Genomic DNA, 17513 nt, shown 5'->3' on the forward strand with positions numbered 1-17513 from the left:
GACTAGACAGGATCTTTTGGATCCATTGTCCCCAAACAGGTCAATGGTGGCCCCATTGTAATGCCAAGTAACAAAGAGCAGCACAAATGACACAAAGAAAACATGGCCAAAGAGGAAGAGGAGAGGCCCAATGAGGAAAGGATGTGGTGAGACACTGGCACATTGAGTGAGCTGCACTCCCATAATCCCTAGGCTAGCAGGTCCTGGTCTCACATTCTCCTCTTGGTTTATTTAAGTTTTATTTGTTTATTTACTTTTTTCATCATCAAAAATATATATAGTTAAAAATATGTCAAAAATTTTAAAGATACAATCAAAACACATTAATTCAAAACTACATCTAAAGATCAGAACATATGTACAGCTGTAACTATGAAGCCTAAGGCATCAATCCTATTCTTCAAACACTCTTCATGCAGGCAGCAGCTTCTTCCTGAGCTTGGAGGAAAGAGAGCTCTTCTGGACGGGAGGCAAGGACTTTGTGGGTGAGGGAACATCGGAAGTGTCTGGAGAAAACTTCTCGGTAAGACTGTAACCAGCCAGATCTGCAAAATGGAGACACAAACTTAGCAGCGGCCACCATGCAAACCTAAAGCATCAGAAGCTCCATATTTCATGGGACACATTTCCTGCCAACTTCTAAACAGCTGCACAGGGAAACATGCTCCTGCTGGCAGACACTTGAGGCAGGCCAGGGCAAAACCCTGAGCCACTTGCCCAGAGCTAGCACAGGCACAGCCTGGCCTCTGGGCTGCCCTGGGACAGCAGGGAGCCCAGAGCCCTGTGCTCTCCAGGAATGGCTCAGCTGCACCTGCACCCTCCTGCTCCTCTGCCTGCCCCACAGCTCAGCAGCCCTGCAGCTCCAGGGGCACTGGCAGCAGCACAGCTCCTTGCAGGGGCACATGCAGGGCACAGCTGTTCCCTGGCAATGTGCACAGCCTCTCTGCGCTGCCACAGGACCCTTCCTCCCAACAGAGACTGGCCCAGCTCCCCCCTCACCTCTGTGTGAGGCTGAGCCATGATTCCCTTCACCTTGTCCTCCACCTGGAGCTGCTTCAGGCCCCCCATGCCATGACTAGGAAGGGCAATGGAGAGAGCAGGGGCAGATGCAAACCCTTCCTTTGGATTTCATCTTTTTTGGCACAGCTAAAAAGGCAAATCCGGAGGTGTCCAACTCAGCGCTTCCTCAGCCTTCTGGATAACATCTCGCCCTCACCAGCCCAGCATTTTGGAGAGGTTTTCCCGCACGTGTGCAGGCTTGCTGGCAGCACATTTCTTCAGCTGGGTGCCCATCACCTTGTAGAGGGCAGAGGCGAGCTTGGTGGCCACGGTGCGGACACTGGCGCTCCGCACGGGCAGCGCCTTGTTCTCCAGGAAGGACCAGAGCACGGGCAGGGCGTCGCGCTGGACGACTGCAGGGCTCCTGGCATGGACCCACTGCACAAGCACTGCCGGGACAGAGACACAGCTCCTTAGCCACAACCTCAATGCAAACAAGGATCTACCTCTGCTTTTGCTTCTGGCAAGCCTCTCTGGCCAAGATCAGCAAAACAGCACACAGAGCCCCTTGATCCAGAAACGGGCAAAGCAGCTGATCATCCTGGAAACAGAACCACCAACCCCTCAGGACTAATTGCTCCAACCAGAGCCTTGTCCCTGTGCAGACTTTGCACATTTATTAAATTATTTCACAATCTCTTTCTGCATAAACAATGAATGAAACGTCCAACTGCCTTTTATTTCCATTAAGAACTTGTCTAAATCCACACTGAAGATTTGGAAATGCACCATAGAGAGGAAATGGAGAGATTTCTAATAAAGGGATGATTCCATTTTTGTAACTTTGATGTCAAGTTCCAAATGTCTAATCTGGCTCTTCCCTGTGCTCAGTGGCACACAGCAAAGGGCAGGATTAGAACACACCTCAAAACTCCAGCCCACCAGAGATGGCTGCTCCTTGACAGCTGGATTAGAAACATCAGTGACCAGCTGGTGTCTTTGGCAGAATGCTTTTGGGGCTTCCAAGAAACAGCTGTTTCAAACCTCAGGGTGTCTTAGAGAATTACCCAGATCCCATTGCTGTGGCATTTGAGCATCTCCACATTTTATTGCCACTTCCCCTCCCAATGTTAATGGCATTTTTTCTTTTAATGTCCACTGAAATAGGGGCATAGAGAAAGAAAAATGCTACACAGGGGACTGAAATGCAACCAAAACACGAATGTTTTCTCATATTGTCTCTGAAATGTGCTCTCTGCCCATTTTTTGAACTGAACTATATCAAACACAGACAAAAATTTACTACCAACAGGCTTCTTGCATGGCAGATTTGGCTGAGAGACCAAAACCTGAATGGCTCTGGAGACCATTCTTATTTTCTGATCAGACAAAATGTTATCTAGCAGCCATTTAATATTCTGTGGTGGAAGAGACTTCATTTTCTCAATGCTGTTAATCCACCACCAGTCATCAACATTGAAAGAGTTCCTGCAAGTACCCAAAACCAATTTTGCTAAGCAGGAAAGGTTTATGGTACCCTTTATGGTACCCATTTTAAAATGGGAATTAATTTGAGTTTAAATGCAGTTAAAGACATCGGTGACTACTGAACGTGAGGAACAGCTGTCTGTTCCTACTAAATCTCAGAGACAACATCTGCTCTTTCTAAAGTAATCCTAATTTATGGTTAATTCCTTTATTTGAAAAAGAGATCAAAAGAACTGCTAAACTAAATTCCCTATTGCTGGAGATCTACTTTATTCAAATGCTCTTTAAAGGGCCTTTGACATTCCCAGTCACTGAACATGCCCTTTTGAGATTCCTAATGGAGACACAAAGTGTATTAAACCTTGCATTCAATGATGTTGGCATAATTAGCAGTGGATTTAGCCCCAGGTAAAGCAAGGTGATCAATTCTCCTCTCTACTATATATTGAGATTATCCTTTTTCCATTCCTTGTCTCTTGCTGACATAGCAAGCTCCTCTGAGGAATCAATTATCAGCTGCATTTGTAGCTTTTGGACAGCGCTGGCACAGGCAGACACTGTTTGCACACCCTGAAAGGCTCAGTCCAAGCCACTTGGACAGCACAGGCAGGGAGCCTCAGCACTCTGCTTCTGTCCCTGTGCCCCAGAGGCTGCCTTGCACTAAACCCGTGCCTCTGATACCTCTGTTGAGTTTTGACCTGAGCTGTGACCCCCAGGCTCTGCATGGTTCAGCCTCAAAACTTTCCAACAGAAAAACAAGAATTTTGTGAGGACAGAACAAACTGATGCCCTGAAACAGCATTTGTCACCATTTCCCCTCAAAGATCACAGATGTCCCTGAGCTTCCCAGAGAGGAGCCAGCTGGGGTATTTGTAGCCCCTCCCTTTGCTGGAGGTGGTTCTGAGATGCCCCAGTGAGAGCTCAGCCCTGAGGCCGAGCGCTGCCCCCATCTCAGATGCTGCCCAGCTCTGCAGCAGCCAGGGAAATCCTGCCAAATCCACCTGCCTGGGCTATTGGGCAGCAGGGACAAGCTCAGCACCTCCTGATGTGGAGGAGCTGCTCTGCTGTCTGTTCACAGGCATTCCCTGTCAATACTCCCTGGGCAGAGCTCTTGGCTCAGAAGGGGAGGCCATACCTGTGATACACTCGGTGACATCCAGCAGAGCTTGGCCACTCAGGTGATTCCATTGGTAGCTGAACTCTTTCAGCAGTGACACTTGATCTACAAGGGAAACACATGGTTCTGCTCACTTTTCTCAGGTCATAGGAGAAAGGACAGTGAGGAGGGAAAGGGCAGGGCCAACCCCATTTTATAAAATAAAGTACATTTCTATGGATTTTTGAATCCTTTTCTTCTTTCCTTCCAGCCTGCTTGGCAGGGTTTAAAATTCCAAAAGAAAAGCTCTCCTTTCACATTTGTAAATCCAAACTTGTCTGCTATAGCGGGAGCTATGTTAAAACATTTCACATCAGGGACCTCAAGAGTTCAGTCACATGGAAGCAGTGAAAAGGTTTTGCATCCCAGAGCAAAAAGGAAGAAGCCCATACTTGGGTCACAGAAAGGCACTGAGTCAGGCAGTTCCTGAGTTTACAGAGCAGCTGGGGAGGAGAAAGTGGAAACTCCTCTTGAAGACCTGCCTCTTCAACACTCCTTTTTTCAGGCATATTTCCCCAGTGAGCATTCTCAGAGCTGACATAAATCTGTGTGGCAGAGGAATTTAGAGCAGCCCTTGCCTATGTAGTTAATTGCTGTGGCCATCTTGCCCCATGCAAAACAACATGTGGAACAAGGCATCATTGACAGCTGGGTTTATACCTGTTTGTTCTAATGAAATGAACTTGGTGAATCATAAGTTCCCCTTTGAACATGGAAGACAAAGAAGAAAAGTGGAAAATAGGCAGCTGATGCCTCTAATGTAGAGCCTCCCAGGTGGCTGCTCTGCAGAAGCTCTGATGGGCCAGTGTCCCTTCATGCCAACAGCAAAGCTGTTCATTTGGGAAGTCAGACAGGGCCCAAGCACACTCCAAACCCCCTTTGCCTCTGAACTGTAGCAAAGCTGTAGCCCAGGACTTGCTCTTCAGACAAGCAGCACAGAGCCAAGGGCTCCTGGGACTGTTGGGAAATGCTGCTGCACATTCCAGCCTGTTGGGGATGGTGCATAAGGACTGCAGCTGCACAGCTTCTGGTGGGTGTCAGCTGGAGTGTTCCACAGACAAGAGCAGCTGTCAAGGCACTCAGCGCTCTCTTGTGCAGGAGAGACAGAGACGAAGTTGAGGAGAGTCCCTGCCAGGGCTCAGCCTTACCCAAATGAGCAATGGATTCTTCCAGTGCTTTCACAGCTGCCCCACGAACCCTGGGATCCTTTGAGTTCAGGTTCTTTGTTATTCCTTCCACCAAACCAATGATCACTGGGTTCAAGGCATCTTTCAGGACTCCTGTGATTTCAGCCAGCACATCCAGCGCCCTCTGCTTCACTTTCTTGTGGCTGTCAGATATTCTCAGGATAAAATAATCAAAAATCTGTGAAGAGAACAAGCAACATGAAAGCTGGATTCAAATGTCCTTCTCTGAAGAGTGGCTGTAGCAGTCAGCAATGTCAAAGATGAAAGTGATCCTTTCTGTCAGGTCAGCACTCGCTTGCACAATTTCACTGTTTTCCTGTGGGCCACTCACTGGAATAGTGGCGCAACCTCATGCTGGTTGAAAGATTTTCTTCTGTTTTTAAGAGGTTGGGCTGGGGACAGAGTAGCCCCTATGGTATTTCTCTCCATCTATAAATCATTAAATCAATTCCATTTATTAATGCTAAAGAGTACCTTTGCTTTGAATGGAAGCAGATGTTTACAATGCCTGGTTTTCTATACAGTTGCCTCAAGTACTGAGGGCAGTTATGATTTTGCCAAAACCATGGCTGGAGAAGATCTAAGTTTTATTTTGTTTGTCTCAGAGCCAGTGTCTGGAGAAGTGCAGGGCTCTGATCAACTCTTCCAGGATCCAGACCATTTCTCTAAGTAACAGGTGGACTTCTGAAATGGAATGTGCTGTACAGCTCTCATTAGAGCAGGTTCAGTCCCTTGACAGCCACATTATCAGGCACCTTTTCCTGGAAAAAGGGAAAAAGCAGCTACTGGGAGGAGAAGGCAGAGATGAGTCCTTAGCTGTTTCCATCCTTTTCCAAAGAGAAAAAAAGACCCCCCAAGAAGGGTGAGCACTGTCTTTACCAAGAGGAATAGGAACAAGGATGGAAATGAGTAGCCAGAGTTGTGCCTGTGTAAGACAAGATGGAGTATATAGAAGTGTTGTTTTTGAAAAACCAAATGGGTTTAAACCAACCCAGCCTGATACTTCTCTTCCCTATGCAAACCCATTTTTGGTCTAGAGAACAATTGCCATGCTTTCAGGGGCTGGATTTCCTTCACTTAACCCAACTGGGAGTAGGAGACAGCAGCAGTTACACCAGCAGAAAATTCTGCCATCATCTGATGAACAGCATCAATAGGCACCTGCCAGACAAATACAGCTGCACTGAAATAACTTGTCCTGAAGACTGGACCTGAATTACATTTGTCTGGGTAAGAGGGACCAGCATGTCCCAAACAGCCAGGACAGAGTGCCAAGACACACTGAATTAACTTTACTGCTACAGGCTTAGGAAAGGAGCTAAAGGAAAGGAGCAGTGAAGATACCCTACGTACTTGGACAATGTTGGTGGAGATGAGCTGGGGGCTGGTTTTGCACAGGTCTTGGAGGAGCTCCACTCCTTCCATCCTTGTCTGAAACCCCTTGGCTTCCAGGAGATGGTAAAGCTTCTGGAGCAGCTCCGTTTCTTCCACAGCTGGAGGTGACGTGACCTGGGCTTTTGCACGGTGTAGGAGGTGTCCATCAGAGGGAGATTTCACCCTGGAAAATAAAACCAAATGAGGACCTGTTGGTGATAATTATTGTAGCATGGCATCCCCGTCGTGGAAATAATTAGCATTGACTCCATGATTCCAGAAAGCTGAGGCTGATCAATCACTTTATTACACTATACTATACTATACTATACTATACAGAAACTCATCACCCTTACAGACAGTCTGATACAGACAGACCAGATTAGTCAATTGAATCCAAAACACCATCACCAGTAGCCAATTAAGAAATTACCCTTTAGTAAACAAATCTCTATAACACATTCCACATGTTCACAACAACAGGCGCAGCAAGGGCAGATAAGAATTGTTTCTGATTCTTTTCTCTGATCTTCTCACAGCCTTCCCCAGGACAATGCCTGGGAAAGTTGTGCCTGCTGCTCTCTATGGAGAGAGCTGCAGCCACAGACAATACCTTCAGTTAATTGTGAGCAAAACATCTTGAGCAGCTTTCCTAATTTATGTGATTTCAAGCTGGAAAGTCATGAGGGTCTGAAGAACAATGTGGACCTCATGACAATGATTACCGGAGACAATCTGCAAGTAATGTTCTTGCCAGAGCTCACTGAGGAAAACCAAGGATGAGATGCATCTGATCTATCTTCAGATGGCTGCCAGGGCACACAGGTCACATTGCTTTGTGGAGAAAGAGAGACACTGCTTCCAAGTCTAAATGCTTCCTCATAAGGGACATGTGTGTCTTAGAATAAGGAAACTCATAACTCTGGAGAAGTGTCTCTACACCAGGCATGACAATCTGGAAAAGTAGCTCAGATGCATCTGAACAGATAAACAGGGCTATATTTGAAGGATTCAGAAAATCAGTAAGAGAGATAAAAATGGAAGCCAGACATCCCAGAACTACACTCCACTCACATTTCATTTGCTTCCCTAGAGCCTAGATGCACAGGTTAACAAACCCACTGGGAACAATTCTCCTGGATCAACCTGTCTCTTCCATGAGCACAGGAAGATGCTAGCTGTGCTATTGAGGCATGTGGTCACTTTCCTGCCACTGCTGAGCAGGACAGAGCTAAATTCTGTTATCAGAGGAGAGGTACAAGCAGCTCTGCAACTGCCATGAAAGAGACAGCAAGGAGCAATTCCTGTCTTAAATGCTGATTGCAGCACAGGGGGAAATAAACCAAACATGCTGTCCATCAAGCAAATTACATGAAGGACAGGAATATCAAGACAAAAAGTCCACATTGAGACACCTGTTGGCTGAAGTTGTTCAGGAATTGCCTTGCTCCTTACTACTCAAACTTGATACTGTTTGAGTGTAAGAAAACCATGATTCAGCCAGACCAAACCACATGGATGAGAACTGCATCTTTGTGGAATGGCATCTTGCTTCCAGACTGAGATTTCTCATCAAAACACCCATCTGAAAAAGACTCCACTCAGATGAAAACAAAGCCCTGTTTGAATTTACTTGTCCCAAGTCAGGCAGCAGAAACTTGGCCCTCTCCCAGCCTCCACAACACTGCCCTTGCCACTGCACTGCATCGTCTGAGCTGCAACCAATGGGTGTCTTTTTGTCTCTCCATTTTTGTGGAAACCCCTCCAGAGAAGTTGTGTTCAGCACAATGCAGAAGTAGATATTTTTTATCCTAGAGCATTTGTAGGGAAAGGAAACAATCTCTGGCACTGGTCATCTCTGCCAGAAAGTTTTTCCTGAGGAAGAGACATGTAAAGCTTGTCATGTGCTTTGTCTCATCTAACAAAAGTGCTCAGTACCGTTTGCTAGAAGACAACGTGGCCTGGGGCTTCTTTGAGCCACTGTTCCTCTCCTTCACCGGCTCCTTGACAGATGGGCCTTCACCCTTCTGGTTTGCCATCCCCTACAAAGACATAGAGAAACCCCATCAATCTTTGGAGTATAAAATTGGAAATTCCCTGTTGAAAACACAAATTAGAACCAGGATCACTGCTACCAAGGCTTAGGGAAACATTTCCTAACTTACAGATGGAAACAGACCAGAGATTCAGTGATGCCAACTCTTTGTTTTCAGTAGCCCAAGGCAGGTTATGGGTGCTACCAGACTGAGCAGCAATATAAAATCCCAAATTCCTTAGTCTTGAGCATAAATGGGAATAATGCAAACTGGCAGGCAACGAGTGTTCGTGAAGGAAGCAGCAGAACAAACTGGACTCTTTGGGGGTTGGCCCATTGTGTTGGAAGTCGATTTGGTTCAACAGTCACTCTCCCTGTGCCTGCACAAAGGCAGGCTCCCTTCTGTAATGTCGATAGAAAAATCCCATCAAACAAACAAAGGATTTTCCACTGGATGCTGCTGAATTCACCAAGCTTCTTCCAGCTCCACAGGGCTTGACAGCAGGGCAGCATTCCCAAAAGACAGACAGTAATTGTAGTAACTAGGATTGACTTGGACATCTTTTGTATATTTGCAAATTTTCTTGGTACTACTATTTCCAGTGTCCTTTGCAAAGACTCTGTTATGTTCAGGAGCACAATTCTCACTTAATTCCTTTACAGGGGCAGAGTAGGGAGAGCATGGTGGAGGCTTACGCTTAAATGTAAACCCATTTTCTCCTCTTTCCCTTTCCTCTTTGTGACCGATATTGAAAATATTCAAAACCCCACTTTTTCCCTAATAATATCAATTCCTTTGTGATCTGCAGATGAACAGGCTGAGGATTAACAGCTCATTCCCAGGAGAAAAATGATTCAGCAGAAGAGGAATGAGCTAAAGACAGATTGGGTATGTTTGATCTCATATTAGCAGTAGCAATACTTGCACAAAGGAGACATTTCTCCTGCCAAGCACTTACTTTCTTCTTAATTCTTGTCAGAATATCTTCCAGGTCACAGGTGGAAAGAGATTGTTCCAAAAGCTTTTTAAATTGTTGATGATTGAGCAACATCTTCACCATCTCCTGTCCATAATGCCTAAGGAAGGAAGGAAGGGAGGACAGAAGAAAGGAAGGAAGGAGGCAAAAAGGAAGGCAGGAAGGCATGAAGGAAGAAAGGAAACAAAAGAAAAGTGAACAAACACAGGAAGAGTGTTAACAGAAAAGGCTGATACCTTAAACTCATCAGGTGCAATCCTTGCACAAGAAGGCATTACCTGCTCAGCAAAGAGGGAGATTTACCTCACTTGACACTGCACAGTGCTGTCAGCTGAACACAAGAGGCAAGAGGAGAATGTGGGGCAACAGAAAAATACCATTTCACTCTGAAACTGTGGGTGTGCTTCTGTGGCATCAAAGGATCTCAGGGAACAAGCAAAACACATCTGCTTTGTTGTCAGAGCCTATTAGCAGTGTCTTGCTGCCATTGCACAATATTTTGCCTTTCTTTAACTGGCAGGGAAGCCAGAACAAAACACCTCATGCATCCTATTGATTATTCTATACTATGTGTTTGCACAGGGGCAGCTAGTTGCTCTGGTGTTCTTGGCAGCTATTAATGGGGATTTCATCATCAAAGGAAGGGGATTTTGGTGGTTTGGGTTGATTTTGCCACAGTTTTCTTCAAGAAGAAATGTGGAGTTCACTGAGCCACAGATAACAGCATTCTAGAAATCTGCAGAACAGGTTTAGAAAGACTGAATATGTTGGCTGAAGACCCCTGAAATATTTCTAGGAAAGTCTGAAGTTAATGAGAAATGGATGTTTGGGATCCTTCAGTGATGAACATTAGCCAACACTTTGGCTTTGTGTTGTGCACCTAAGGCCAAACAAAAGTGTTGGACTGGCTGATCTGAGCTCTTTTCATCTCACTAAAGAATCCTTCAAACCACAGGAAAAAGTTGGCAATGTTCTTTTTTGCTGGCCAACCTCAGGTTTCCCAGTACAGCCATTTGCCCAGGCAACACAGAGCAGTGGTCACAGTGCCAAGGCTAACAGAGCTCAAGAAGTGTTTGGACAATGCTCTCAAGCACATGGAGTGACTCTTGGGGTCACTGCACATGGCCAGGAGCTGGACTTGACCCCATCAGGGTCCCTTCCAACTCAGCATATTCCATTATTCACACCATGAGGAAACTTCATATTCCCTTTAGTTTCCACTCTTTTGTGGTTTCACCTTTATAGCCAGACACAAAACAGTTTTGCTGTTTTAGGAGGTGAAATGAAGATCATTACCTTGTGTCCTTGTGACAGTCCTGAGCAAGCTTCCCTGCCACGTGTGCCAGCCTCTCAGCCCTGGCTGTGCCTGCGAGCTTGGTGGCTCCAATTCTCTGCATCAGGGACAGGAGGAGTTCGGCCGCACGCTTCCGCACCGGGGCGTGGCGGCTGCTGGGGAGGAGAGAGCAAACCCTGGGCCACAGGGACCAGGAGCAGCAGCAGCACAGGCCTTGGCCAGAGCCTGCTCCCTGCCCTTGCTGGGGGAAGGAGCCTGGGCTCTCCCTGCACCTTCAGACACCTGCAGAAGGTTCTGTCCTCAGGTAAACACAAAGTTAGCATGGTACACAAGGCCTGCCTGCACAGAAGAGGGAGGAATTCAGCCTCCCTGCACGGTCTGATACTCAATTTCTTTCTCAGTATTTATTCTGAGAAAGATTAAAGAAATAGGTGACATATGAATAATTTAGAAATTAAGGACAATTGATGCTGACCCATCAGAGGGCACCCAGTACACAGAGCTGCAGCAGGATTGAGGCTCTTTCCACCCATTTATCCCCAAATCTGCAGAACTTTGGAAAATAACAAATGCAGGGAAAACACATTGTGGGCCATGAAGTTGCAGAATATCCAGCAATGCAGCCTGTTTCTTCTGTGAGGCTTGGAAATGGATCCATCTGAATGTTCTTCCCTATTCCAAAGCTGAGGAAAGGGTGGCAGGCAGTTTAGCCAGGCTGTCCTGTTCTAGAGAGTGTCTCTTGGGAACTATCACCAACATTTAAGGCAGCATTTGCTTCAACTGTCCCATGGCACTCAGCCTGTGAAGGTGCCTTTAGAGTGATTCATCATCTCAAGGCTAACACGAAACATCAGTTTGAATGGAAAGTAGAGCTCTAAGGCCAGGAAAGTCATACAAGACTCCTTTGGCAGGAGCTGCCCCTGCTGTGCAGGCTGTGCCACACCCAGCAGATTGTCCCCCATGTGCTCCATGCCCCAGCAAGGACCCTCCTCATTTCTCAAGTTAATGGCATCATGAGGATAGGTGGTTTTCCCCAGGGCCTCTGTGGTTAGTGCTGTGAAATACCAAACACTGCCCACAGCTGCAATTGCAATTGTCCCTCTTCCCACAAAAGCACAAGGCTCTATCCTTGGCCCTTGCAGGCACTTTCCCTTCTCCACCAGTCACCATATCTAGGAAAATCTGACAGACTGGGAGAACTCCAGGAAGCAGCAGGAAGCTGAGTCAGAGGAGCTTTAGTTTGGATATCAGGAAAAAGGGTTTTTCACCCAGAGGGTGGCTGGGCACTGGAACAGGCTCCCCAGGGCAGTGGTCACAGTGGTGACAGGGTTGAAGAAGCATTTGGACAACAATCTCAGGCACTTGGTGTGACCCTTGGGCTGTTCTGTGCAAGGCCAGGAGCTGGACTTGATGGTCCTGATGGGCCCCTTCCGACTCCCCATATTCTACAGTTCTGTGATTCTGAGAACTAATAATAGGCTGCAGGAGGGCAGAAATAGGTGACAAGAGGAAAGAAGTGAGGGTGGTCGGAGAATCAAGTCACTGAGTCCACAGAAGATGCAGGATACAGGACCCTTCCCTCCCACCATTCCCATTCTCTGTCTCATCCCTTCTCCCTCCCACACACACGAAGGTGAAGAACATCACTAAAAGAAGAAGAACCTACTTGACTCCCATGTCCATGAGAGCAGCCATTGCTCGTGCAGGAGTCACATTCTCCACCATGATCCCCAGGGTCTGACTGGCTGCTTTCTGAACAAATTCTGGCGAGTTGGACACCATCTGGAGAAGGACCCGAGCAACCTCATCCACCTCAGAGTCCATGTCCTTCTTCAAGGTCACAAAGAGTTCTCCCAGAGTGACAATGGCAGAGTAGGACACCTTGGAACGGAGGTTGGTCACCTGGGGAAGTCATGAGGGGAAGTATAAGAATCACCTTGAAAAGAAAACCAGTTGCCTTCAACAGAAGTCCCAGGAAATGACAACACATCCCACTGTGTCCAGAGGAACATAAAAGTACATGAAGAGCAGGAGAGCACAAGCACAGAAAGGCACTCACTCTGGCACCAATTTCTGGCCTCAGACCTGCTTACTGCAGGCCTAAAATAATTTGACCAAAGTGTTCTACTTAACCCTTCTAAAATGTCCACAGCTTTGATTTTAGGCCCTTTTACTAGAAAATTAAAGCAAGAGCTGCTTTCAGATCATAAAGGCACAAGTCATAAAGATAAAAGAGTCAGGTGCTCCTGTTCAAAAAAGCAACACCAGCAGCTGAAGCACTCAGCCAGGAAACAGAAAACACAGGCTCTGGTCTACAGAATAATTTGCAGTGTTGAATTACAGTTTGGGCAGAGATTGGGACTCTGGAAAATAATGTTATTAGTGTCTCAGTTTCTGCCTTTGCACATTTCATTATAAAGGCACCACAATCAAAGATGAGTGTCAGATACCTGACCTGCCAGTAGATACAGCTGCATGTACCCACGGATCCTACAGATAGCTGACAGACATTAGAAATATCAGGTCTAAAACCAGAAATGAAGGCAGACCTTGAGCACACATGGAGATGAGCAAGCACATACCTACTCTACACACCGTGTATGAAGTATGGAGGACAATTCAGAACAATGTTCTCACCTCGCTGGTAACTGCCAAGCAAATGTCACGAAGTCTACAAAGCAGGACCTCTGAATGGGACCCAGCCAGGTGTTTGATGGTGAAGAGTCCCTTCTCCTTCAGCTCCCTGAAAGGCAGAAGATTGATTTTTCTCTCCACCAAGGCAGCACCCTCTGAAATGACCAGGCTGGCAGCTCAGTTGAACAATGGGAGGTGCTTTTCAAGGAGTGCTTATTGAAATCCTGGAACGCGTTGCCCCAGGATGCTGTGGCTGTCAAAAGCATTCACAAACCCAAGAGGCAAAGAGAGGGGTTTCAGAGTGGCCATTTAAGAAGACAGCCCTTCTGAAATCTCTGGCACATGAGGCCCCTCTGTCACTGCTTCCTAGAAGCTGTGAGACCGGGCCATGCTGCTGTTTCTTGTCACCTCCCTGTACCTGTCCCTGAGGCACAGTGCCACCGGGCTGTTATTGGGGCATTTTCCTTCTTTGTCAGCCCCAGCAGGCATTCAGCAGGGAGAGTCTGCACTGCCACTCTGGAGCTGAGTTTCCACTCTACAATCTCAGCCTCCCTGTCACCCCCTCCACTCCACCTCACACATTCCCCAAAAAAGCAGCAGGATGACCCAGGAGATTCCACCCCTGGGCAAACTCTGGGCAAACTCTGGCTTTTCCCAAAACCCCCTACCTAAAACAACCCCCACAACAGCAACAAGTTATTTAAAAGGGGCAAACAACTCTGTCTCTGAGCACTTGCTTTGTGCAAGCCCTCAGCTACAGGAAGGTCTGTGAGGCATCAGGGCTGCAGCCCAGGGCTGGTGACCGATCCCACAGGCACCCCTGAGTGCCATCCAGACCCCCCACACCTGCAGAAGCTCTCTGCACCTCACAGGGCACCAAAGAGAAATGGGGAAGAGAAAGCAGAAGTGAAAGGGCAAAACAAAGGTGATTCCACAAGGAGATGCATCATGGCAGATTTTTCATGCTTATCCCAGTGTGAATGGAGTCCTTACCCCTGTGTGAATGAAGCATCCACCAGGGAGTGATAAAAAAAGACATCAAAAAGAAAACCAGTATCAGCTAAAATTTGTAGGGTTATCACCTCTGGGCCTCCTTCTGCCTGTGTATAATTTTGGGACACATTGGGAGTATTGACAAAACATCTCAGGTCCATATGAAGCAGTGAGAGGTAAAAAGTTGAATTCCAAAAGTGCAAGATTCCTAGAGGGTTTTCTTTCTTTTTCCTTCTCTTCTGCCATGAGCCCTTCAGGAGTAATGGCAGGCTGAGGGACTTGAAAGCACAACTCAGTCCATTTCTCAGAAAAAGGAACTCCCTGGAGCTGCTTCTGGGACTCCCATGCAGGAGGTCACAGGGAGACCCTGTCACCTGCCATTGCTGTCAGCAGTGGGAGCAGAGAGGAATCTTACTCAGTCCCACTAGGCCAGTGGCCCAAGGCACCCAAATCTCTACACTCAAAACTGCTGCCATCCTGCTTCTGCCTTCAGCCAGCAAATCATCTCCTTCCAGAGCTTTCTCTCTTCCCTCAAGGTTTCCTTTGCAGCTCCATGGAGCAGCAGGCAAAGCAAGGAAACAGCACGGGCCTGCTGCAGCTGCAGCACTGCTGCAGAGCAAGGCCAAGAAAAGGCTGCTCTCCAATCTTCATCCTCTCCCTGCTCTGCAGGGGTTTCACCAGTGCCCTTTGGCCCTCTGGGCTCTCGGGGCTCCGAGGCACGAGCAAGACACGCTTCTGACCGACCTTAACGCCGAGAGGGACACAGAGGGAACGGGGCCTTTCTTACCAGTCATCGCTGCCCAGCAAGGAGAGCGCCTCCTGCAAGGACTGCTGTGGGTCTGAAGAGGCTCTGTCCTTCTGCCCACGCCCACGGAGCGGCTCCTCTCGGCGCTTGGCACCAGGGGCCGTCTGCGAGGTCACTGTGAGGAGAGGGTCGGCCATGGGCACTGCAGCCCCGGGCAAGGCCCCGCCATGGAGCGGCCTCAGCCCCATCTCCCAGCCAGGGCTCCGTGTGCTACAAACTGGCGCTGGCTCAGAGGCTTCCCTGCTGTCTGGCTCCTGGGGCTCCTTGCTTGCTCCCAGCCTCCCCCAGCTGGGCCCAGCTCCAGGCTGAAGCTGACAATTGCCCCCGCAGCGCCAGCTCCCAAGTGCCACAGGTGCCCAGATGGTGAGTGAACAACTGATCCTGGTGGTTCTCATACAAGCACAGTGAGCACAGCCTGGCAGACTGCCCTGCAGCTCATCCCTGCAGTCCCAGCTGCCTCCTGGCACCAGTGCTGTAGTTTGGATGATCAGGATGGGCAAAAGCCAGAGCTTAGGCCTTTACCACTACTTTATTCAGCTCAACTTTCCAATGGATCTCTAAGAACCAACTGCTCCAGTACTTCCAAGCTGGAGTCACTCAAAAGTAGATTTGCTGTTCACTCTCAGGACAGACTATGAAGCCAAGATCCCAGCAGTGCTGGCTGAGGCAGGAGGCAGTTTGTGCTCCTTGTGCAAGGACAAACTCGTGTGGAAAAAGCTGCCACGGAGCAGGCTTACCTGAGGAGCTGTGCGGGAAGCTGCCATCCCCATGGATGATGGGTGTATTGGGCAGTAAGGGAACATTGTCCTGCTTCCTCACGACCTCCTTCTTCAAGGCACCACCAGGGTGTGTTCTCTGCACTCTAGAAGCTGTGCCATCAACAGGTGGTAGGCTAAAGGCTGCAGGGACCAAAGAGGAGCTTGTAAGGGGAGAATGCTGGACAGGGCGATGATGGAAAGGGCCAGAAAACTTGCTGGAGCTGCGTAACATCTCTTTGTTATCCCAAAGAACTTCAAGTATAACAATGAAATACCACTTTATACCAAGTATAACACTAACATGGGACAATGAGCACAGAGTCCTAGAAGATTTTGGGTTGGAAGGCACCTTTAAGCACTATCTAGTCCAGCTCCTGTGAGCAGGGACATCTTCATCCTGATCAGGTTCCTCAGAGCCCCATGTAAGATGGCCTTGAACACCTTCAAGGATGGACCAACAACAGCTTCTCTGGGAAAACCCTTCCAGCTTTTCATTCCCTTCATTATAAAAAAATTTCTCCCTTATGTCTAATCTAAATCTACCCTATTCTAGCTTAAAGCCAAACTGCAGTGATGCTTTCCCTAAGAAACAATGAAACCCAGCATTGCTTTGCCTTTGTTCTCCTGTTGCAGAGGCTGGCAGGGGCAGTTGCCAAAGGAAAGTGCAGATAACCTTGCGTGATGGCCTCGGGCTGAGTGCTGCCTCCTCAGGGCCCCGCTGCCGCCCTCGGGCAGCGCTCACAGCCCTGCAGGCAGAGCCCCTCAGCCGGGATTCAGTCGGGAACGCTGCTGCCTCCTGGGGCTACAGCAGAAGCCCTGGCTGGGGCTTCAGCACAGCTCTACAGCACCAGCTCCTCAGCAGGCAGTGGCAGGAGAAGGATCTCTGGTGTCTTCATTACAAGGAGCTGAATTTTGTTTCTTCCAGGCTGCACCCCGGTTGAAAAGCATTCTTTTGGACTCCCCTTCCCTGGAGGCTGCTCTCCAGGAGAGAGTCTGAAGCCCCAGTGTACTTTGCAAGACAGAGTTTTCTACTCTAAAAGACTTTAGAGGTCAAGGGAGGAAGCTGATATTCTGTTACTGACTCAGTGAGGTCATGGGCAAGACACTTCATGCCTCTGTATTTTCCTTTGAGAAACAGAATTAAATCCCAAGCAAGCTTCCACTCAGATGCAAGCAGAACAGCTCCCCAGTCTGATTGCAACGCTGTGCAAAGGGCAAGCAAGTGGTCAAAAAGGACCACCACAAGTGTAGCCACCACTTACTTGCTTCAGCTGCATCCCCAGGCTCGACTGTCTCAGGAATAGGCTGCAAGGATGTTTTCCTTTGTCTCCTATTCTTCATCTCTCTCTTGAAAAGCTCTGCGTCCTTCTGCTCCAAGTTCTTTTGAGCCAACATGCACAAAGCAGCACGGATCTGGGTGCAATGGAAATACATCATAGACTGCAAGCAGAGACACACAAACCACACACAACATCTCATCAGGAGCACAGAGTCCACAGAGTGCCATAGGCTTCAGTGCAGCTCCAGCCACATTCCAATAGTTTCAGAGGAATGTCTCCTGTCCTCACCTTGGCAATTACACACAGTGAGGGGGAACACTTCAGTGCCACAACCTTCCACTGCTGCAAATGCAACCTATGTCAGGAAGCCCTGCTTGAAGCATCAAAGTCATAGGAGTGCTTCAAGACACAGGAAGAGCTGACATGGCCAGTGAGCAGGCAGTTCAGTTCCTACAGGCCATGGCAGGAGAATAAAAACCATGTGCAATACCCAGCAAGGAGGGCTAATGAGCTGTTGCTTAACACTCATGGCC

General features: G+C 48.1%; 1 protein-coding gene across 1 annotated transcript in view; it reads right to left on the reverse strand.

Annotated features, from left to right (window-relative positions):
* Positions 1 to 411: 411 nt before the first annotated feature.
* LOC129133776 (TOG array regulator of axonemal microtubules protein 2-like) overlaps positions 412 to 17513 on the reverse strand; it is a 30666-nt gene continuing 13564 nt past the window's right edge. The window contains exons 4-17 of the mRNA XM_077172728.1: positions 16963 to 17140; positions 15680 to 15841; positions 14925 to 15057; positions 13148 to 13253; positions 12177 to 12412; positions 10513 to 10665; positions 9199 to 9316; positions 8143 to 8246; positions 6184 to 6388; positions 4792 to 5008; positions 3623 to 3709; positions 1217 to 1412; positions 1000 to 1075; positions 412 to 459 (exon numbers count right to left, since the gene is read on the reverse strand). Coding sequence (XP_077028843.1) covers positions 412 to 459; positions 1000 to 1075; positions 1217 to 1412; positions 3623 to 3709; positions 4792 to 5008; positions 6184 to 6388; positions 8143 to 8246; positions 9199 to 9316; positions 10513 to 10665; positions 12177 to 12412; positions 13148 to 13253; positions 14925 to 15057; positions 15680 to 15841; positions 16963 to 17140 — 2019 coding nt within the window. The remainder of the gene's footprint in view (positions 460 to 999; positions 1076 to 1216; positions 1413 to 3622; positions 3710 to 4791; positions 5009 to 6183; positions 6389 to 8142; positions 8247 to 9198; positions 9317 to 10512; positions 10666 to 12176; positions 12413 to 13147; positions 13254 to 14924; positions 15058 to 15679; positions 15842 to 16962; positions 17141 to 17513) is intronic.

This window comes from Agelaius phoeniceus, assembly GCF_051311805.1.
Source record: "Agelaius phoeniceus isolate bAgePho1 chromosome W unlocalized genomic scaffold, bAgePho1.hap1 SUPER_W_unloc_1, whole genome shotgun sequence".
Classification (NCBI taxonomy): domain Eukaryota; kingdom Metazoa; phylum Chordata; class Aves; order Passeriformes; family Icteridae; genus Agelaius; species Agelaius phoeniceus.